The sequence below is a fragment of the Lampetra planeri genome, chromosome 81 (genome assembly GCF_965212315.1).
Source record: "Lampetra planeri chromosome 81, kcLamPlan1.2.h2, whole genome shotgun sequence".
Lineage (NCBI taxonomy): Eukaryota > Metazoa > Chordata > Hyperoartia > Petromyzontiformes > Petromyzontidae > Lampetra > Lampetra planeri.
In genome coordinates, this window is record NC_136185.1 from 750,837 (window position 1) to 774,063 (window position 23,227).

At 44.9% G+C, this 23,227-nt stretch overlaps 1 protein-coding gene and 1 pseudogene across 1 annotated transcript; one reads left to right on the top strand and one right to left on the bottom strand.

Annotated features, from left to right (window-relative positions):
* The window catches only part of LOC144738284 (uncharacterized), a 432,396-nt pseudogene that overhangs the window by 402,948 nt on the left and 6,221 nt on the right, over nt 1–23,227 (bottom strand).
* On the top strand, nt 2,571–4,574 carry LOC144738277 (uncharacterized). The gene has a single exon (XM_078621288.1). It carries the CDS (start codon nt 2,571–2,573, stop codon nt 4,572–4,574), a length of 2,004 nt encoding a protein of 667 aa, XP_078477414.1.

The following is a 23,227-nucleotide window of genomic DNA, read 5'->3' on the forward strand; positions in this document are numbered from 1 at the left end:
ACGTTTACGTGTTAGATTTTAAGAATATGTTTTAACTGTTGAAATTGGGAAATAATTTGCCCAGTTCCTTCCTGTTTGAGCAAGCGTATTAATAAATATTTCGATACGAGTGTTAACGTGAATTTTCTTGCAGATTAATAAAGACCTGAATTGTTTTTAAAGATGACTGATCGTACCTTATTTCAACCATATCCTTCCTTTAAAAAACACGGACGAGTAGACATACACACACAAGTGTGCTTATAAACACGACTGTCTATACAGCGGTGTGCATTCACACACGAGTGTGCATGTGTCTCTACGAGTTTTAACTTTAATTTGCTTGCAGAACAATAAAGACCTGACATGTTAAAGATGACTAATCGTCCCTTTTTGCTACAATGTTCATAGCGAACACGTGTGGAGGCGAGTTTCAGGTGAAGCATCTCCAGCACACAAGTTTACCCTCACCTGGCAGCATCGTGGCTGTCCGCTGATCACACTCATGACGTCACACTCATGACGTCACACGCACGAGCTGTAGGGGCTGGGCTCTGTCCGCTCAGTGGCGCTGTTTTCATTAATTTAGCACCACGAGCGGGGAGTCTCATCCCTGTAGTTCCCTGTTGTGGTGCCGCATTCATCACCACGTTGCCCTCAATTCTTTGTACGCAACACACACCCACACACGAGAGGACATAGCAGTGTATATGCATAGACGAATGTGCATACACACCGCTTTGTGCATACAAACAGCTACACTACCGCTCCCCAAGTGTACTTACACTGCAGTGTAAATACACACACGCTTACAAGCGATACCATTTCGATTATCATTAAAAGTGTATGACAGCAATCGTAATAATTTTCGTGGATTAAATTAAACAAATCACCTTGATTGTTCTGACGCGCTCATATCAACACAAGTGCTTCAATATTTTTATAAAACAAAGTCAGCATGGTATAAACCTGCACCTCAAAGTCCAAATCACAATTTTAATACTACAGTCTGCATCTGCCTGGTAACGCCTTTGAACAGGCAGCAGTTTGCAGCACATTGCAGGGTGAATATTAGCAAATTAACGTGAATTATGCGGTGACATGAATATACGTATTCAGGATTAAGCTCAATTGCCAGATTCCACAAGTAATGACTAATCCCATATCTGCATTTCCCATAAATATGCTAAATTCATCTTGATATGCAAACTCTTGGAACCTCCGAGTTCAACCAGCCTACACAACAAAGGCTCATTCCTAACAGCGTGTTTCAGCCGCATCGAACCTCACAATAATAATATCCTCCCACCCTCAACCAGTATATATATATACAAGGACTGTTTTCTTGAAATTTCTCTTACTTGATACAGCTATCGTGCTGTGACGGTTCCACCTGAAGACGGAAGCTTGTGTTGCCTCCGAAACGTCGTGAGAATTAATTTATTATGTTTTATTTATTTTATTTTATTATTTCCCTTCTACGTTACTTTACCGAAAGAACCAAGAAGAGAGAGAAGCTCTGTTGCTAGATATGCAGATTGTAAATTCCAAAAATAACAATTGAATGTAAAGTTCATGAAATGCAACGTCGAGAACTTCATCTTTCATCAATGCAACATCATTCCAAACGACCCCACCATTCGTGTGCTGGTGTCATTGACCCAATTCGATTGATACCTGTGACTTACAGCTTTCCACACCTTACGCCACGCTCCCACGCCCCCTTCATTCGTGTTTTGTTTCTCAGAAGGAGGCATTCCCTGTTGTTTGCCAATCCCCTGCCACGAGTAAAGTTTTGAAAAAACAACCCCCTTCCTTCATTGTCTCGTCCTCCATCTCTTCCGTCGTGAGAATTATTTTATTATGTTTTATTTTTATTATTTTATTACTTCCCTTCTACGTGACTTTACCGAAAGAACCATGAAGATGAATCCCTGCAGTTTAGAGGACATTGTCGGGTGAATATTAGCAAATTCACAGGAAGCACGGAATTATGCATGGAGATGTATGTAATTATTCAAACAGAAGTGTACAATTACGCAGTATAATGTGCATACGTATTAAGGTTAAATTACAATGGCCAGATTCGCTAAGCTATGTTGCTACATATGCGGATTGTTAATGTAAAAAATTAACAATTGAATGCAAAGTCCATGATAGGCCAAGTCGAGAACAAAGGATTTGGATGCTAGAGGGGAGTTATAAGGGGCTTAAATTTAGGCCTCAAGACCATTTCGAGAGGGATTTCACTGAGGATAGACGCGCAACTCCTCGCTCTGCAGATTACCCTTTTCCTGCGAGACCCAGCCTGGCGAGCCCGATTGCCTGGCGACTGGGAGAGTTCGTGGCGATCTCTTCAGACGGGTTACAGGGAGATCGACACGCCGTGCATCAACAAGTAAGTGTCTTCGTTAGTGGATAAAACTGGTAGTCGCGTGTAGCCCGACTTACGAGACGTTACTGTGTGTCGGTTAGACGTTAGTGAGAGTTTGCTTTTTGGCAATTTGAGCCAGACATGCACGCAGCTTAGAGGGTGCCTTTAACTCTCAACAACACCCGCGACTGTTACTCTGCTCTGAAGAATCAGTCACATGGAGCAGATAAACTCTCCACAGCGCCACGCACACACGGGCGAGAAGCCGTTCAATTGCTCTGTTTGTTTGAAGGAATTTTCATGGAAGTCATATCTTCACAGGCACCAGAAGACACACACGGGCGATAAGCCATTCAGGTGCTCTGTGTGTGGGAAGGCATTTTCACTGAAATCAAATCTTAACACTCACCAGAAAACACACTCTGGTGAGAAGCCATTCAATTGCTCTGTGTGTGGGAAGACATTTTCACTGAAATCCAATCTTAACACTCACCAGAAAACACACTCTGGTGAGAAGCCATTCAAGTGCTCTGTGTGTGGGAAGGCATTTTCACAGAAATCACATCTTAACACTCACCAGAAAACACACTCTGGTGAGAAGCCATTCAATTTCTCTGTGTGTGGGAAGACATTTTCACAGAAATCCAATCTTAACACTCACCAGAAGACACACACGGGCGAGAAGCCATTCAAGTGCGCTGTGTGTGGGAAGACATTTTCACTGAAATCCAATCTTAACACTCACCAGAAGACACACACGGGCGAGAAGCCATTCAATTGCTCTGTGTGTGGGAAGACATTTTCACTGAAATCCAATCTTAACACTCACCAGAAAACACACTCTGGTGAGAAGCCATTCAAGTGCTCTGTGTGTGGGAAGGCATTTTCACAGAAATCACATCTTAACACTCACCAGAAAACACACTCTGGTGAGAAGCCATTCAATTTCTCTGTGTGTGGGAAGACATTTTCACAGAAATCCAATCTTAACACTCACCAGAAGACACACACGGGCGAGAAGCCATTCAAGTGCGCTGTGTGTGGGAAGACATTTTCACTGAAATCCAATCTTAACACTCACCATAAGACACACACGGGCGAGAAGCCATTCAATTGCTCTGTGTGTGGGAAGACATTTTCACTGAAATCCAATCTTAACACTCACCAGAAAACACACTCTGGTGAGAAGCCATTCAAGTGCTCTGTGTGTGGGAAGGCATTTTCACAGAAATCACATCTTAACACTCACCAGAAAACACACTCTGGTGAGAAGCCATTCAATTTCTCTGTGTGTGGGAAGACATTTTCACAGAAATCCAATCTTAACACTCACCAGAAGACACACACGGGCGAGAAGCCATTCAAGTGCGCTGTGTGTGGGAAGACATTTTCACTGAAATCCAATCTTAACACTCACCAGAAGACACACTCGGGCGAGAAGCCATTCAATTGCTCTGTGTGTGGGAAGACATTTTCACTGAAATCCAATCTTAACACTCACCAGAAAACACACTCTGGTGAGAAGCCATTCAAGTGCTCTGTGTGTGGGAAGGCATTTTCACAGAAATCACATCTTAACACTCACCAGAAAACACACTCTGGTGAGAAGCCATTCAATTTCTCTGTGTGTGGGAAGACATTTTCACAGAAATCCAATCTTAACACTCACCAGAAGACACACACGGGCGAGAAGCCATTCAAGTGCGCTGTGTGTGGGAAGACATTTTCACTGAAATCCAATCTTAACACTCACCAGAAGACACACTCGGGCGAGAAGCCATTCAAGTGCTCTCTTTGTGCGAAGGCATTTGTAAGGAAGTCAGATCTTCACAGGCACCAGAAAACGCACTCGGGTGAAAAGCCATTAAATTGCTCTCCGAGGGAGAGAACATGTTCACGGTCATCTCCACGAAACAAGCATCAGAAGATCCGGAATGATAGGGAAGTGGAATCAAAAGGTGTAATGCAAAGTGCTGCAATGAGTCCTGAAAAAGATGCATCTTTTCATCCTATACAGGTGGATCCTGAGAGATGCCTAGATGTAGTGGATGTCATGATTCCTGACAACAATTCCTTTTTAGACCTCATGCAGTTGGATCCTGAGAGGTTGCTGGATGTAATGAGCCCTGACGACAATTCCTCTTTCGACCCCATGCAGGTGGATACTGAGAGATGTCTGCTGGAATGGCTGGAGAGTCAAAGTTTTGAGTACTTCTGTTAACTCTTGAAGTCCTGGAATGTGCATGTTTGTGTCTCTGTTAGATCAGTTAATAAGGTACGAAATATTATTTCCGTGATTTGCAGTACTCCAAGCTAGATTGATGTTTCGGCCACAACGCAAGCAGCCGTATTCAGGTGGAGAACAGGTCTGTCAAGTAGTCATTCAGACTCTGTCTACTTGACAGACCTATTCTCCACCTGAAGATGGCTGCTTGCGTTATGGCCGAAAAGTCGTTATGTTTTATTTTTATTATTTTATTACTTCACTTCTACGTGACTTTACCAAAAGAACCAAGAAGATTTATCCCTGCAGTCACGAAAGCTTTAAATCGAAATAGAGTGATGTTGTGAATGCACTATAATGTGTTCAGATGAACGTATTCCTTTTAAGTTCCAGAAGTGTTCACTTATTTCAGGATTACAACAATGTTATACTTCTATAGATGCGTTGCTTCGTCTGGTGGTTGTATCATCGGGACTGGTAAATGTGTGGTGTTTATGTTCATCTTCTCACAGCTAATTGCGTGTTGAAGTTTATTCTAGACGTCGTCACGTTAAGGTGGTGCCTTGTAGTCCTATCGGACTACTTGTTGATGTGTTGTGAAGCGCAGTGGTTGTGTGGTGGTTCAATTTCTAATTTTACTCTCGTGGTTAAGTGGTTTTCTTTAGCTAAAGTTGGAGAAATACTGTGATCACAACTTTGCTCTATATTTTAAACATGTTCTTGAATTTTTTTTATCATTGTGTAATAAATAAATAACTTAATAATAGGTTTCAAAGTGTGCCTGGATTGCACGTTCGTTGTTCTTGTGTTTGATGGCTTGGACTTCTGGACGAATGGCTTCAGTCGAAAAGGATGTCAATGGGGAAATCGACGTTTACGTGTTAGATTTTAAGAATATGTTTTAACTGTTGAAATTGGGAAATAATTTGCCCAGTTCCTTCCTGTTTGAGCAAGCGTATTAATAAATATTTCGATACGAGTGTTAACGTGAATTTTCTTGCAGATTAATAAAGACCTGAATTGTTTTTAAAGATGACTGATCGTACCTTATTTCAACCATATCCTTCCTTTAAAAAACACGGACGAGTAGACATACACACACAAGTGTGCTTATAAACACGACTGTCTATACAGCGGTGTGCATTCACACACGAGTGTGCATGTGTCTCTACGAGTTTTAACTTTAATTTGCTTGCAGAACAATAAAGACCTGACATGTTAAAGATGACTAATCGTCCCTTTTTGCTACAATGTTCATAGCGAACACGTGTGGAGGCGAGTTTCAGGTGAAGCATCTCCAGCACACAAGTTGACCCTCACCTGGCAGCATCGTGGCTGTCCGCTGATCACACTCATAACGTCACACTCATGACGTCACACGCACGAGCTGTAGGGGCGGGGCTCTGTCCGCTCAGTGGCGCTGTTTTCATTAATTTAGCACCACGAGCGGGGAGTCTCATCCCTGTAGTTCCCTGTTGTGGTGCCGCATTCATCACCACGTTGCCCTCAATTCTTTGTACGCAACACACACCCACACACGAGAGGACATAGCAGTGTATATGCATAGACGAATGTGCATACACACCGCTTTGTACATACAAACCGCTACACTACCGCTCCCCAAGTGTACTTACACTGCAGTGTAAATGCACACACGCTTACAAGCGATACCATTTCGATTATCATTAAAAGTGTATGACAGCAATCGTAATAATTTTCGTGGATTAAATTAAACAAATCACCTTGATTGTTCTGACGCGGTCAAATCAACACAAGTACTTCAATATTTTTATAAAACTAAGTCAGCACGGTATAAACTTGCACCTCAAAGTCCAAATCACAATTTTAATACTGCATTTGCCTGGTAACGCCTTTGAACAGGCAGCAGTTTGCAGCACATTCGAGGGTGAATATTAGCAAATTAACGCGAATTATGCGGTGAGATGAATATACGTATTCAGGATTAAGCTCAATAGCCAGATTCCACAAGTCATGACTAATCCCATATCTGCATTTCCCATAAATATGCTAAATTCCTCTTAATATGCAAACTATTGGAACCTCCGAGTTCAATCAGTCTAAACAACAAAGGCTCATTCCTAACAGCGTGTTTGAGCCGCACCGAACCTCACCATAATAATATCCAGGGCCTATCTTGACTCCTCCCACCCTCAATCAGTATATATACAAGAACTGTTTTCTTGGAATGTATCTTACTTGATACAGCTATCGTGCTGTGACGGTTCCACCTGAAGACGGAAGCTTACGTCTTTAAATCCTCTAAACTTGGAGCAGTTTAGAAGACATTGCCGGGTGAATATTAGCAAAGTACATACATATTAAGGTTTAATTGAATATACACAATGCAACAGTTAACAGATGTACTCAATACACTTGAGTCTCCAGCCACTCCATTCCATCCAGCCATCTCTCAGGATCCACCTGCAAAGGTTAGAAAGATGCATTTTTATCAGGACTCATTGCAGCACTTTAAATTCTACATTTTGATTTCAATTCCCTATCATTGCGGATCTTCTGGTGCTTGTTTCGGGGTGATGACCGTGAACATGTCCTCTCCCTCGTAGAGCAATTAAATGGCTTCTCGCCCGAGTGTGTTTTCTGGTGACTGTGAAGATTTTATTTCCGTGAAAAAGCCTTCCCGCACACAGTGCAATTGAATGGCTTCTCGTTCTTGTGTGTTTTCTGGTGTCTGTTAAGATTTGATTTATCCGCAAATGCCTTTCCACAAATAGAGCAATTGAACGGCTTCTCGCCCGTGTGTGTTTTCTGGTGACTATAAAGAACAGATTTCCAAGCAAATGCCTTCCCACAAACAGAGCACTTGAATGGCTTCCGTGCTTCCTGTGAATTTGCTAATATTCACCCGACAATGTCCTCTAAACTGCAGGGATTCATCTGCATGGTTCTTTCGGTAAAGTCACGTTGAAGGGAAGTAATAAAATAATAAAAATAAAACATAATAAAATAATTCTCACGACGGAAGAGATGGAGGACGAGACAAAGGAGGAGGTGGAGGAGGTGCAGGTGGTGGAGGTGGTGATGCAGGCTCGTGAAGGACGCTACTGGGCAGTTGGAGGCAGTCGCCCTCCAACAACAACGGAGGGCGGAGGAGCGACGCTCACAACAACGAGCGGAGCGCCGGGTGGCTAAAGCACAGCAAGTTGGTACAGTAGGGGGCACAGGTGGTGCATCAGCCAGTCATCTCGGTCAGTCGACCCGTGGCACCTGCTGGGTCTGCCCCGTAACCTCCTGCCAGCGGGCGTTCGACACTTCACGTTGTAGCCTCAAGGTGCACTTGGCCTGGCACAAGCGTCGTGGTGACGTCACCGCCACTTAGTGGCGAATGGTGGTTGTTGTTGTTGTTGATGCAGGGTAAGAAGAGGAAGCGAGGGGGCCTTGCTCGCGTGGCGAGAGCGATCACCTCACTCCCCCGCCGCGTGCTGCTTTGTGGTGGCATGTCCACCACACAGTAGGGGTGGTTGTTGTGGTCGTGGATCGCTGCCAACCATGACCACTATCACCAGACTACCCACCCACCCCGTGACACATCCCAGGCACACACCCCGTGATACACGTCACACACACACACACACACCACATGGTTCCCCAGAGAGACGGTGCCACTGGGACCACAGCTGTGGAAGAAATCTGAGCAGCAGATGCCAGGACTACAGTGGAGAACGACTGCTATCAAGACACCTCACACAACAAACACACACGGGACTAGCCTAAAAAAAACTAGCCGGCCCCATCTTGGACTAATAGGTGCAAGTTAATACTGTTCTGAACCTGTTTAATAAACATATTTAAGGACACTCGTGTTGAGCATGGCGCTTTTAGCAAACGAGTGTGTTTTGTTATAATTTCTGTCATAAACTTTGAATAATCATCTGAATGGTTTAGCTTGAAAGCGTGGTTTATAATAACGTTACGCAAAAAAAAACAATCGTCATCTTCTAGTCTGTAACATACGACCTTCGGTGTGTATATACACCAGTGTGTATGTGTTCAATATTTTGCACGTATTTAAAATTTTCGACGAGTTTTTTTGCTAATTGCATTGACTATTGAGGGGTTACCAGCCCCTCGCACCCGTCCAAAGACCTCGTTGGGCCACTGTGGTGGCTACGAGCCTTCCCTCCGGGACATTGCTCACATCCACCACAGCGTCACCGTCCGACACCGTCAATGAAGGAAGGGGGTTGTTTTGTCAAAACTTTACTCCTGGCAGGGGATTGATAAACAACAGGGAGTGCCTCCTTCTGATAAACAAAAAAACGAATGAAGGGGGCGTGGGAGCGTGGCGTAAGGTGTGGAAAGCTGTAAGTCACAGGTATCAATCGAATTGGGTCAATGACACCAGCACACGAATGGTGGGGTCGTTTGGAATGATGTTGCATTGATGAAAGATTAAGTTCTCCGACGTTGCATTTCATGAACTTTACATTCAATTGTTATTTTTTGAATTTACAATCTGCATATCTAGCTATTAGCTTATGTAATCTGGCTATTGAGCTTAATCCTGAATACGTATATTCATGTCACCGCAAAATTCGTGTTAATTTGCTAATATTCACCCTGCAATGTGCTGCAAACTTCTGCCAGTTCAAAGGCGTTACCAGGGAAATGCAGACTGAAGTATTTTTGTCATACACTTTTAATGATAATCGAAATGGCATCGCTTGTAAGCGTGTGTGTATTTACACTGCTGTGTAAGTACACTTGACTTTGACTCGTGTGTGTGTGTACACGTGTTTGTTGTAAGCATTGTACAGTTAACGAACGCTTAGATAACTTTAAAAAATTAGATTTTTATTAATCTGCAAAACACTATTGACGTTAATATTGCTGTGCATGCACACTCGCGTGTGTGTAGAGGTAGTGTAGTGGTTAGCGCACAGCTCAATTCTCGGTCGCGTTAAATTCATGCTCACGGCCAACACCAGGGAATGTGGCCCAACAGTGGGTGGCAGACGCCATGTAAGGCGACAAGTGCCTTCAGTGTGTGCGAGTGTTCGGGAACGCGGAGGCTCAGGTGTGAATGTCGGGATGAAGGGGTCATCCTGCGGTGGATCGCGAGCGTATCGGGTGGTCCCAGAGACACGCAGGGTGGGTGATCTAAACTATTCAAAACAAACCACACCCTCTTGAAATGCCTGACGTTGTTTCTTCTTCTTCTTGGTTCTTTAGGTAAAGTCACGTAGAAGGGAAGTAATAAAATAATAAAAATAAAGCATAATAAAACAATTCTCACGACGTTTCGGCCACAACGCAAGTAGCCGTCCTCGGGTGATAACCAGGTCTGTCGAGGCGACAGCGTCTGAATGAAACAGCAAACGTGCTTGGAGCATTTATATAAGCTGGGTTGGAAGGGGGGGGGGGGGAAAGGGCGCCTTGACAAACTAATTTGCATATCAAGAGGAATTTAGCATATTTATGGGAAATCCAGGTATGTGATTAGTACTACTTATGCCCGTGCATTATGCAGGATTAGCAGCATCAAAGGGAGGGGCTATGGGAAATGCAGGTATGTGATTAGTACTACTTATGCACGTGCATTATGCAGGATTAGCAGCATCAAAGGGAGGGGATATGGGAAATGCAGGTATGTGATTAGTACAACTCATGCCTGAAGTTTTGGCTGATAAAAAATAAAATAGTGGCGGCGATAAAGTGGAGCCTGGAAAAGTGGGCACGAACCAAAAGCGCCGCGTTTATATCCCCGCTCTAACCCCACAGTCCTGCCGAGCTGCTACTTACAGCTGGAAGCTTTCAGGAATTCAACAGTTAAAAAATCAATACGTTAACGTCAAATAATCATACTGTATATATATGAATCCATTGAAAGGGCAGATCCAGCAGTGGATAGTGTTATTTTAATACGACCACAATGTGATACTAGTAATTATAATGCAATTCAAATCCCGCAGCCCGCAGTTCTCATGTCTGTTTTCCATATCGATACATACTGCGGTAAATGTGAGCAATGTCCTAGAGGGAAGGCTCATAGCCATCACAGCGGCCAACGAGGTCTCCCGACTGTTGCGTGAAAACACGTGGAAAATATATAGACACATGAGTGCACACAGCACTGTACATACACAGCAGCATAACAACACACGGGACTTTCTGCTATAGACTGAAATGTGATAATAGTTGCGTTACATTATAATAAACAACGCTTACAAACTATACCATCCAGATGGGTATCCACGGCAATTGCAACCATTTTAATTGAGCGAATATAACAATTCACCTTCGTTGTCTAGACACACCCTCATCAACAAGTGTCCTTAAACATAGTTATAAAACCACGTCAACACGCTATGAAGCATGCACCTCTTAGTTAAAGTATATATCGATCAACATTGTGATATCTGAGGCGTTATTTCACAGTTAAGGCCGATACATTGATAGACGTTTACAGGCCACTCTTAATGTGCAAACTAACAACATGCACATGATTATGCAAGGAGATGCCCATCCGTATTCAAAAGCATGCGAACAATTATGCAGTGAAATGCAAAATTCTACTTAGGCTTGAGCACAATGGCCACATGAGATTAGGTTTGTTAGATATGAGGAGAGTTACTTCCGAGAATAACAATTGCATGCAAGGAAGTTCATGAAGAAAATGTAAATTATTCTAGAGAAATTTCATAAATGGGAAGAATAATCTCAACCAGTGTGCCGTAGCAAATGCAAACAAATGGAATGAAAAAAACTAAACTAATTTCTTCACTACACTCATTAAACATGGGGCAACCATTTAAAATATTATTAATGATTCCAATCGTTTGGAGTCGAAACAGAGGGAATTAGAATTGAATGCGTATTTTTTCAAAAGTATAACGTACTTCAGTGTTGTGGGGCATCTAAGATTTATATCGTCAGTTTAACCTGTGAAACTTTGAATATTCATCTGAATGGTTTAGCTTCATAATAAAGAAACGCAACAAAAACAATCATCACCTTTTAGTCTGTAACGACTTTCGGTGTGTATATACAGCAGTGTGTATGTGTTCAATATTTTGCACGTGTTTAAATTTTGTGACGAGTTTTTTTGGTAATTGCATTGACTATTGAGGGGTTACCAGCCCCTCGCACCCGTCCAAAGACCTCGTGGGCCACTGTGGTGGCTACGAGCCTTCCCTCCGGGACATTGCTCACATCCTCCACAGCGTTACCGTCCGACACCGTCAATGAAGGAAGGGGGTTGTTTTTGCAAAACTTTACTCGTGGCGGGGGATTGACAAACAACAGGGAGTGCCTCCTTCTGAGACACAAAAACGAATGAAGGGGGCATAGGAGCGTGGCTTAAGGTGTGGAAAGCTGTAAGTCACAGGTATCAATCGAATTGGGTCAATGACACCAGCACACGAATGGTGGGGTCGTTTGGAATGATGTTGCATTGATGAAAGATGAAGTTCTCCGACGTTGCATTTCATGAACTTTACATTCAATTGTTATTTTTTGAATTTACAATCTGCATATATAGCAATTAGCTTCGCTAATCTGGCTATTGAGCTTAAACCTGAATACATATGTGCATCTCACCACATAATTCGCGTTCATTTGCTAATATTTACCCTGTAATGTGTGTACACGTGTATATTTACACTTGATTATGTGGCTATGTACATGCGTGTATGTGTGTGTATGGGTATGTACAATCATTTGTTCGCACATTTATTTGTGTTGTCAAACGCAATCCCTGTGTACATACACTGCTGTGTATGTATACTCGTGTGTGTATGCACACTCGTGTATGTATGTGCACCCGTGTGTGTATGTACAAAGCGGTGTGAATGCACATTCGTGTATGTATCTACACCTCTGTGTTTGTCCACTCGTGTGTGGGTGTGTGTACATGGGAGTGTATATGTGTACTCGTGTATTATTGTTATAATATTGTGTCGTACAAAGAATTAAGGGGCAACGTGTTAATGGATGCGGCATCACAACAGGGAATTGTAGCCATGTGTATGTACATGGGTGTGTACTTCTCTGTGTGTACATTCGTGTGCATGTGCACTCGTGTGTGTATTTACACTCGTTCATGGACACGTGTGGGTCTGTACACGTGTGTATGTATGTACAATCGTGTGTGCTCGCATATTTGTGTGTGTTGAAACGCAATCCCCGAGCATGCACACTGCTGTATACGTGCACATGTGTTTATGTATATTGCTGTGTGCAATTACACTGTGCATGTATCTACACCCCGATGCATTTACACTCATTTGTGCATCTATACATATGTGTTGTATGTATAGATGCACAAATGAGTGTATGCACTCGTGTATGCATGTGCACCCGTGTGTGTATGTACAAAGCGGTGTGTATGCACATTCGTGCATTTTCCTACAGCACTGTGTATGTCCACTCGTGTGTGGGTGTGTGTACAAGGGAGTGTATATGTGGGGAGCGGTGGTGTAGCGGTTAGCGCGCTGCGCTATGAACCCGGCGACACGGGTCCGATTCCCGCTCACGGCCAACACCAGTGACGATTATCTGAACCGGTCCCGGGCCTCCTCTAGGTCGACTCAGCCTCAAATGAGTACCTGGTGCGGTGTGTAAACATCGCCACTGGGGAGACAAAGGCGGTCGGGCGTGGTGCTGGCCACCCACCCCCTCGTGTACCGTTGCGGCATTCATAGGTGCTCGCTAACAGCACTTGCCCCTACAGTCTGTTAAGATTATACGGGGGATCTTTATCTTTGTGTGTACAAAGCGGGGTGGATGCACATTCGTGCATTTTTATCCACCGCTGTGTATGTCCACTCGTGTGTGGGTGTGTGTACAAGGGAGTGTATGTGTGTACTCGTGTAAGTATGTGTAGTGGAACACACAACTTATTTTCATATTGTGTCGTACAAATAATTGAGGGGCAACGTGGTGATGAATGCGGCACCACAACAGGGAACTACAGGGATGAGACTCCCCGCTCGTGGTGCTAAATTAATGAAAACAGCGCCACTGAGCGGACAGAGCCCCGCCCCTACAGCTCGTGCGTGTGACGTCATGAGTGTGACGTCATGAGTGTGATCAGCGGACAGCCACGATGCTGGCGGGTGAGGGTCAACTTGTGTGCTGGAGATGCTTCACCTGAAACTCGCCTCCACACGTGTTCGCTATGAACATTGCAGCAATAAGGGACAATTAGTCATCTTTAACATGTCAGGTTTTCATTGTTCTGCAAGAAAATTAAAGTTAAAACTCGTAGAAACACATGCACACTCGTGTGTGAATGCACACCGCTGTATAGACAGTCGTGTTTATAAGCACACTTGTGTGTGTATGTCTACTCGTCCGTGTTTTTTAAAGAAAGGATATGGTTGAAATAACGTACGATCAGTCATCTTTAAAAACAATTCAGGTCTTTATTAATCTGCAAGAAAATTCACGTTAACAGTCGTATCGAAATATTTATTAATACGCTTGCTCAAACAGGAAGGAACTGGGCAAATTATTTCCCAATTTTCTACAGTTAAAACATATTCTTAAAATCTAACACGTAAACGTCGATTTCCCCATTGACATCCTTTTCGACTGAAGCCATTCGTCCAGAAGTCCAAGCCATCAAACACAAGAACAACGAACGTGCAATCCAGGCACACTCTGAAACCTATTATTAAGTTATTTATTTATTACACAATGATAAAAAAATTCAAGAACATGTTTAAAATATAGAGCAAAGTTGTGATCACAGTATTTCTCCAACTTTAGCTAAACAAAACCACTTAACCACGAGAGTACAATTATAAATTGAACCACCACACAACCACTGCGCTTCACAACACATCAACAAGTAGTCCGATAGGACTACAAAGCACCACCTTAACGTGACGACGTCTAGAATAAACTTCAACACGCAATTAGCTGTGAGAAGATGACCATAAACACCACACATTTACCAGTCCCGATGATACAACCACCAGACGAAGCAACGCATCTATAGAAGTATAACATTGTTGTCATCCTGAAATAAGTGAACACTTCTGGAACTTAAAAGGAATACGTTCATCTGAACACATTATAGAGCATTCACAACATCACTCTATTTCGATTTAAAGCTTTCGTGACTGCAGGGATCAATCTTCTTGGTTCTTTTGGTAAAGTCACGTAGAAGTGAAGTAATAACATAATAAAAATAAAACATAATGAAATAATTTTCACGAATTTTCGGCCACAACGCAAGCAGCCATCTTCAGGTGGAGAATAGGTCTGTCAAGTAGACAGAGTCTGAATGACTACTTGACAGACCTGTTCTCCACCTGAATACGGCTGCTTGCGTTGTGGCCGAAACATCAATCTAGCTTGGAGTACTGCAAATCACGGAAATAATATTTCGTACCTTATTAACTGATCTAACAGAGACACAAACATGCACATTCCAGGACTTCAAGAGTTAACAGAAGTACTCAAAACTTTGACTCTCCAGCCATTCCAGCAGACATCTCTCAGTATCCACCTGCATGGGGTCGAAAGAGGAATTGTCGTCAGGGCTCATTACATCCAGCAACCTCTCAGGATCCAACTGCATGAGATCGAAAGAGGAATTGTTGGCAGGACTCATGACATCCACTACATCTAGGCATCTCTCAGGATCCACCTGTATAGGAACGAAAGATGCATTTTTTTCAGGACTCATTGCAGCACTTTGCATTTCACTTCCCTATCATTGCGGATCTTCTGATGTTTGTTTCGTGGTGATGACCGTGAACATGTCCTCTCCCTCGAAGAGCAATTGATTCGCTTTTCACCCGAGTGTGTTGTCTGGTGACTGTGAAGATTTTATTTCCGTGAAAATGCCTTCCCGCACACAGTGCAACTGAATGGCTTCTCGTTCTTGTGTGTTTTCTGGTGTCTGTTAAGAGTTGATTTCTCCGCAAATGCCTTCCCACACGTAGAGCACTTGAATGGCTTCTCGCCCGTGTGTATTTTCTTGTGAGTGTTAAGATGTGATTTATGTGAAAATGCCTTCCCGCACACAGAGCACTTGAACGGCTTCTCGCCCGTGTGTGTTTTCTGGTGCATGTGAAGATGTGATGTCTGTGCAAATGCCTTACCACAAACAGAGCACTTGAATGGCTTCTCGCCTGTGTGTGTTTTCTGGTGTCTGTTAAGATGTGATTTACGTGAAAATGCCTTCCCGCACACAGAGCACTTGAACGGCTTCTCGCCCGTGTGTGTTTTCTGGTGCATGTGAAGATGTGATGTCTGTGCAAATGCCTTACCACAAACAGAGCACTTGAATGGCTTCTCGCCTGTGTGTGTTTTCTGGTGTCTGTTAAGATGTGATTTACGTGAAAATGCCTTCCCACACACAGAGCACTTGAATGGCTTCTCGCCTGTGTGTGTTTTCTGGTGACTGTGAAAATGTGATTTCCGTGAAAACGCCTTCCCACACACAGAGCACTTGAATGGCTTCTCACCCGTGTGTGTCTTCTGGTGAGTGATAAGATGTGATTTCCGTGAAAATGCCTTCCCACACACGGAGCAATTGAACGGCTTCTCGCCCGTGTGTGTTTTCTGGTGAGTGTTAAGATGTGATTTCCGTGAAAATGCCTTCCCACACACAGAGCAATTGAAAGGCTTCTTGCCTGTGTGTGCGTGGCTCTGTGGAGAGAGTATCTGCTCCATGTGACTGATTCTTCAGAGCAGAGTAACAGTCGCGGGTGTTGTTGAGAGTTAAAGGCACCCTCTAAGCTGCGTGCATGTCTGTCTCAAATCGCCAAAAAGCAAACTCTCACTAACGTCTAACCGACACACAGTAACGTCTCGTAAGTCGGGCTACACGCGTCTACCAGTTGTATCCACTAACGAAGACACTTACTTGTTGATGCACGGCGTGTCGATGTCCCTGTAACCCGTCTGAAGAGATCGCCACGAACTCTCCCAGTCGCCAGACAATCGTGCTCGCCAGGCTGGGTCTCGCAGGAGAAGGGTAATCTGCAGAGCGAGGAGTTGCGCGTCTATCCTCAGTGAAATCCCTCTCGAAATGGTCTTGAGGCCTAAATTTAAGCCCCTTATAACTCCCCTCTAGCATCCAAATCCTTTGTTCTCGACTTGGCCTATCATGGACTTTGCATTCAATTGTTAATTTTTACATTAACAATCCGCATATGTAGCAACATAGCTTAGCGAATCTGGCCATTGTAATTTAACCTTAATACGTATGTACATTATACTGCGTAATTGTACACTTCTGTTTGAATAATTACATACATCTCCATGCATAATTCCGTGCTTCCTGTGAATTTGCTAATATTCACCCGACAATGTCCTCTAAACTGCAGAGATTCATCTTCATGGTTCTTTCGGTAAAGTCACGTAAAGGACGGCTGCTTGCGTTGTGGCCGAAACGTCGTGAGAATTATTTTATTATGTTTTATTTTTATTACTTTATTACTTCCCTTCTACGTGACTTTACCGAAAGAACCAAGAAGATGAAAAGAACCTTGGCAAAGGAAGATGCACCATGGAAGAGGAGCGCCTCTTTGATGTGCAGCGCATTGCCAGGGCGACGTGCCGCACAGAAGAGAAGTGCTTCCGAGACGTTCTTCTCAAGAAGCGAATCATTCAAGTGAAGTACTTCATTGATGAGACGCATCATCGCGAGATGAAGTGTGCTGAGGAGAAGCGTCTGGAGCAGGAGGAGGAGAAGTGTCTCGCCAACGTGAAACGCGTCGAGGAGGAGAAGCGCCTCGTGCAGGAGCAGCGCCTCGCCAGCATTGCTACCATCATCACCACCGCTACCGCCGGCACCTCCACTACCACCACTGCCGCCACTACCATCACCACCACAGCCGCCACCGAAACCACCGCCACCACCGCCGCCACCATCACCGCCACCACCGCCACCGCCGCCACCACTACCGCCGCCACCACCACCACTACCGACGGCACCATCACCACCGCTACCATCACCACTACCGCCGGCACCTCCACCAACACCCCTGCCACCACCACCACAGCTGCCACCACCACCGCTACCACCACCGCCACCATCACCGCCGCCACCGCCACTGCCGCCACCACCACCATCACCGCCACCACCACCACCGCCACCACCATCACCGCCGCCACCATCACCGCAGTAACCACTGCCACCGCCACCACCGCTGCCACCACCACCATCACCACCACCACTCCAGTGCAGGGCCCGATTGCTCCAAGCTTTGGAGAAGAGGACTTCCAAGCAGAGAAGATGGAGAAGAAGACAGAGTTGGAACAAGAAGAGGAGAAGGTGGAGGTGGTGGAGGACGAGGAGGTTGAGGAGGAACAGGAGGAGGAGAAGGTGGAGGTGGTGGAGGACGAGGAGGTTGAGGAGGAACAGGAGGAGAGAATGGAGAACACAGAGAAGGGAGAAAAGATGGTGGTGGACGACGAAGAGGTAGAGATGGAGGACGAGACAAAGGAGGAGGTGCAGGTGGTGGAGGTGGTGATGCAGGCTCGTGAAGGACGCTACTGGGCAGTTGGAGGCAGTCGCCCTCCAACAACAACGGAGGGAGGAGGAGCGACGCTCACAACAATGAGCGGAGCGCCGGGTGGCCAAAGCACAGCAAGTTGGTACAGTAGGGGGCACAGGTGGTGCATCAGCCAGTCATCTCGGTCATCTCGGTCAGTCGACCCGTGGCACCTGCTGGGTCTGCCCCGTGACCTCCTGCCAGCGGGCGTTCGGCACTTCACATGGTAGCCTCAAGGTGCACTTGGCCTGGCACAAGCGTCGTGGTGGAGTCACCGCCACTTAGTGGCGAATGGCGGTTGTTGTTGTTGTTGTTGATGCAGGGAAAGAAGAGGAAGCGAGGGGGCCTTGCTCGCGTGGCGAGAGCGATCACCTCACTCCTCCGCCGCGTGCTGCTTTGTGGTGGCATGTCCACCACACAGTAGGGGTGGTTGTTGTGGTCGTGGATCGCTGCCAACCATGACCACTATCACCAGACTACCCACCCACCCCGTGACACATCCCAGGCACACACCCCGTGATACACGTCACACACACACACACACCACATGGTTCCCCAGAGAGACGGTGCCACTGGGACCACAGCTGTGGAAGAAATCTGAGCAGCAGATGCCAGGACTACAGTGGAGAACGACTGCTATCAAGACACCTCACACAACAAACACACACGGGACTAGCCTAAAAAAACTAGCCGGCCCCATCTTGGACTAATAGGTGCAAGTTAATACTGTTCTGAACCTGTTTAATAAACATATTTAAGGACACTCGTGTTGAGCATGGCGCTTTTAGCAAACGAGTGTGTTTTGTTATAATTTCTGTCATAAACTTTGAATAATCATCTGAATGGTTTAGCTTGAAAGCGTGGTTTATAATAACGTTACGCAAAAAAAAACAATCGTCATCTTCTAGTCTGTAACATACGACCTTCGGTGTGTATATACACCAGTGTGTATGTGTTCAATATTTTGCACGTATTTAAAATTTTCGACGAGTTTTTTTGCTAATTGCATTGACTATTGAGGGGTTACCAGCCCCTCGCACTTTCCAAAGACCTCGTTGGGCCACTGTGGTGGCTACGAGCCTTCCCTCCGGGACATTGCTCACATCCACCACAGCGTCACCGTCCGACACCGTCAATGAAGGAAGGGGGTTGTTTTGTCAAAACTTTACTCCTGGCAGGGGATTGATAAACAACAGGGAGTGCCTCCTTCTGATAAACAAAAAAACGAATGAAGGGGGCGTGGGAGCGTGGCGTAAGGTGTGGAAAGCTGTAAGTCACAGGTATCAATCGAATTGGGTCAATGACACCAGCACACGAATGGTGGGGTCGTTTGGAATGATGTTGCATTGATGAAAGATTAAGTTCTCCGACGTTGCATTTCATGAACTTTACATTCAATTGTTATTTTTTGAATTTACAATCTGCATATCTAGCTATTAGCTTATGTAATCTGGCTATTGAGCTTAATCCTGAATACGTATATTCATGTCACCGCAAAATTCGTGTTAATTTGCTAATATTCACCCTGCAATGTGCTGCAAACTTCTGCCAGTTCAAAGGCGTTACCAGGGAAATGCAGACTGAAGTATTTTTGTCATACACTTTTAATGATAATCGAAATGGCATCGCTTGTAAGCGTGTGTGTATTTACACTGCTGTGTAAGTACACTTGACTTTGACTCGTGTGTGTGTGTACACGTGTTTGTTGTAAGCATTGTACAGTTAACGAACGCTTAGATAACTTTAAAAAATTAGATTTTTATTAATCTGCAAAACACTATTGACGTTAATATTGCTGTGCATGCACACTCGCGTGTGTGTAGAGGTAGTGTAGTGGTTAGCGCACAGCTCAATTCTCGGTCACGTTAAATTCATGCTCACGGCCAACACCAGGGAATGTGGCCCAACAGTCGGTGGCAGACGCCATGCAAGGCGACAAGTGCCTTCAGTGTGTGCGAGTGTTCGGGAACGCGGAGGCTCAGGTGTGAATGTCGGGATGAAGGGGTCATCCTGCGGTGGATCGCGAGCGTATCGGGTGGTCCCAGAGACACGCAGGGTGGGTGATCTAAACTATTCAAAACAAACCACACCCTCTTGAAATGCCTGAAGTTTTTTCTTCTTCTTCTTGGTTCTTTTGGTAAAGTCACGTAGAAGGGAAGTAATAAAATAATAAAAATAAAGCATAATAAAACAATTCTCACGACGTTTCGGCCACAACGCAAGTAGCCGTCCTCAGGTGATAACCAGGTCTGTCGAGGCGACAGCGTCTTGTTGAAACAGCAAACGTGCTTGGAGCATTTATATAAGCTGGGTTGGAAGGGGGGTGGGGGAAGGGCGCCTTGACAAACTAATTTGCATATCAAGAGGAATTTAGCATATTTATGGGAAATCCAGGTATGTGATTAGTACTACTTATGCCCGTGCATTATGCAGGATTAGCAGCATCAAAGGGAGGGGCTATGGGAAATGCAGGTATGTGATTAGTACTACTTATGCCCGTGCATTATGCAGGATTAGCAGCATCAAAGGGAGGGGATATGGGAAATGCAGGTATGTGATTAGTACAACTCATGCCTGAAGTTTTGGCTGATAAAAAATAAAATAGTGGCGGCGATAAAGTGGAGCCTGGAAAAGTGGGCACGAACCAAAAGCGCCGCGTTTATATCCCCGCTCTAACCCCACAGTCTTGCCGAGCTGCTACTTACAGCTGGAAGCTTTCAGGAATTCAACAGTTAAAAAATCAATACGTTAACGTCAAATAATCATACTGTGTATATGTAATGTAGTAACTCGGCGGGAGACGACTTCACGGGTAACACACTCTTTATTTTATCAAACTCGTTCACAGGTGACTAACACCTACTTTGTATCTCGGGTGACAAACACCCACTTAGTATCTCGGGTGACAAACACCCACTTAGTATCTCGGGTGACAAACACCCACTTAGTATCTCGGGTGACAAACACCCACTTAGCTACTTGGCGACTAACGCCCACTGAGCTACTCGGATGACCAACATCCACTTAGTATCTCGGGTGACAAACACCCACTTAGCTACTCGGCGACAAACGCCACTGAGCTACTCGGATGACCAACATCCACTTAGCTACTCGGCGACTAACGCCCCTGAGCTACTCGGGACACTCCCTGCCCGGGGTATCCGTCTCGACTGTGGGTCCCCAGCCCGACCCACGGGGGCGTCGGACCCCGGGTCCCACAGCCTCGCCTCCGAGCCACACAGGGCCCCGGTCCCCACAAGGACGGCGGGACTAGGGGTCTCGTGGCACTAGGTCTTCAGCTCCGTCTTCGGGTCTTCAACTGGGTAACTCTCCCCGAGTGCTCTCGCGCGTCCCCCTTTATACCCCACCTGCGGACGTCGCTGCGAGCACCCACTTATTCGACCAATCGCCGGGCGCTGGCTACGATCCTCTTTTCCCACATCTCATCGTGCCTCACCACTCACGCCGCGCCGCCCCGTCATCTGTCACTCCCGGCGCGCGCGTCCACACCACGCCCACAACGCGTGCCCAACCCCGCACCCCGCGCCGCCCCGTGATCCATCACTGTCACAGTCGGCGCACGTCAATACCACCACTACATATATATGAATCCATTGAAAGGGCAGATCCAGCAGTGGATAGTGTGATTTTAATACGACCACAATGTGATACTAGTAATTATAATGCAATTCAAATCCCGCGGCCCGCAGTTGTCATGTCTGTTTTCCATATCGATACATACTGCGGTAAATGTGAGCAATGTCCTAGAGGGAAGGCTCATAGCCATCACAGCGGCCAACGAGGTCTCCCGACTGTTGCGTGAAAACACGTGGAAAATATATAGACACATGAGTGCACACAGCACTGTACATACACAGCAGCGTTACAACACACGGGACTTTCTGCTATAGACTGAAATGTGATAATAGTTGCGTTACATTATAATAAACAACGCTTACAAACTATACCATCCAGATGGGTATCCACGGCAATTGCAACCATTTTAATTGAGCGAATATAACAATTCACCTTCGTTGTCTAGACACACCCTCATCAACAAGTGTCCTTAAACATAGTTATAAAACCACGTCAACACGCTATGAAGCATGCACCTCTTAGTTAAAGTATATATCGATCAACATTGTGATATCTTAGGCGTTATTTCACAGTTAAGGCCGATACATTGATAGACGTTTACAGGCCATTGTTAATGTGCAAACTAACAACATGCACATGATTATGCAAGGAGATGCCCATCCGTATTCAAAAGCATGCGAACAATTATGCAGTGAAATGCAAAATTCAACTTAGGCTTGAGCACAATGGCCACATGAGATTAGGTTTGTTAGATATGAGGAGAGTTACTTCCGAGAATAACAATTGCATGCAAGGAAGTTCATGAAGAAAATGTAAATTATTCTAGAGAAATTTCATAAATGGGAAGAATAATCTCAACCAGTGTGCCGTAGCAAATGCAAACAAATGGAATGAAAAAAACTAAACTAATTTCTTCACTACACTCATTAAACATGGGGCAACCATTTAAAATATTATTAATGATTCCAATCGTTTGGAGTCGAAACAGAGGGAATTAGAATTGAATGCGTATTTTTTCAAAAGTATAACGTACTTCAGTGTTGTGGGGCATCTAAGATTTATATCGTCAGTTTAACCTGTGAAACTTTGAATAATCATCTGAATGGTTTAGCTTCATAATAAAGAAACGCAACAAAAACAATCACCTTTTAGTCTGTAACATACTACTTTCGGTGTGTATATACAGCAGTGTGTATGTGTTCAATATTTTGCACGTGTTTAAATTTTGTGACGAGTTTTTTTGGTAATTGCATTGACTATTGAGGGGTTACCAGCCCCTCGCACCCGTCCAAAGACCTCGTGGGCCACTGTGGTGGCTACGAGCCTTCCCTCCGGGACATTGCTCACATCCACCACAGCGTTACCGTCCGACACCGTCAATGAAGGAAGGGGGTTGTTTTTTCAAAACTTTACTCGTGGCAGGGGATTGGCAAACAACAGGGAGTGCCTCCTTCTGAGAAACAAAAAAATTAACCCGTAAAAACAAAGTTTTTCACTATAAATCCATTATATGCGTGGCGTCTAGAGTCCTCTCGTCCTCTGGCTTGAGATGGCTGCCAC

Bases quoted from the DNA above. Each gene is read 5' to 3' on its own strand.
- LOC144738277 (XM_078621288.1), top strand. From the start codon at position 2,571: ATGGAGCAGATAAACTCTCCACAGCGCCACGCACACACGGGCGAGAAG.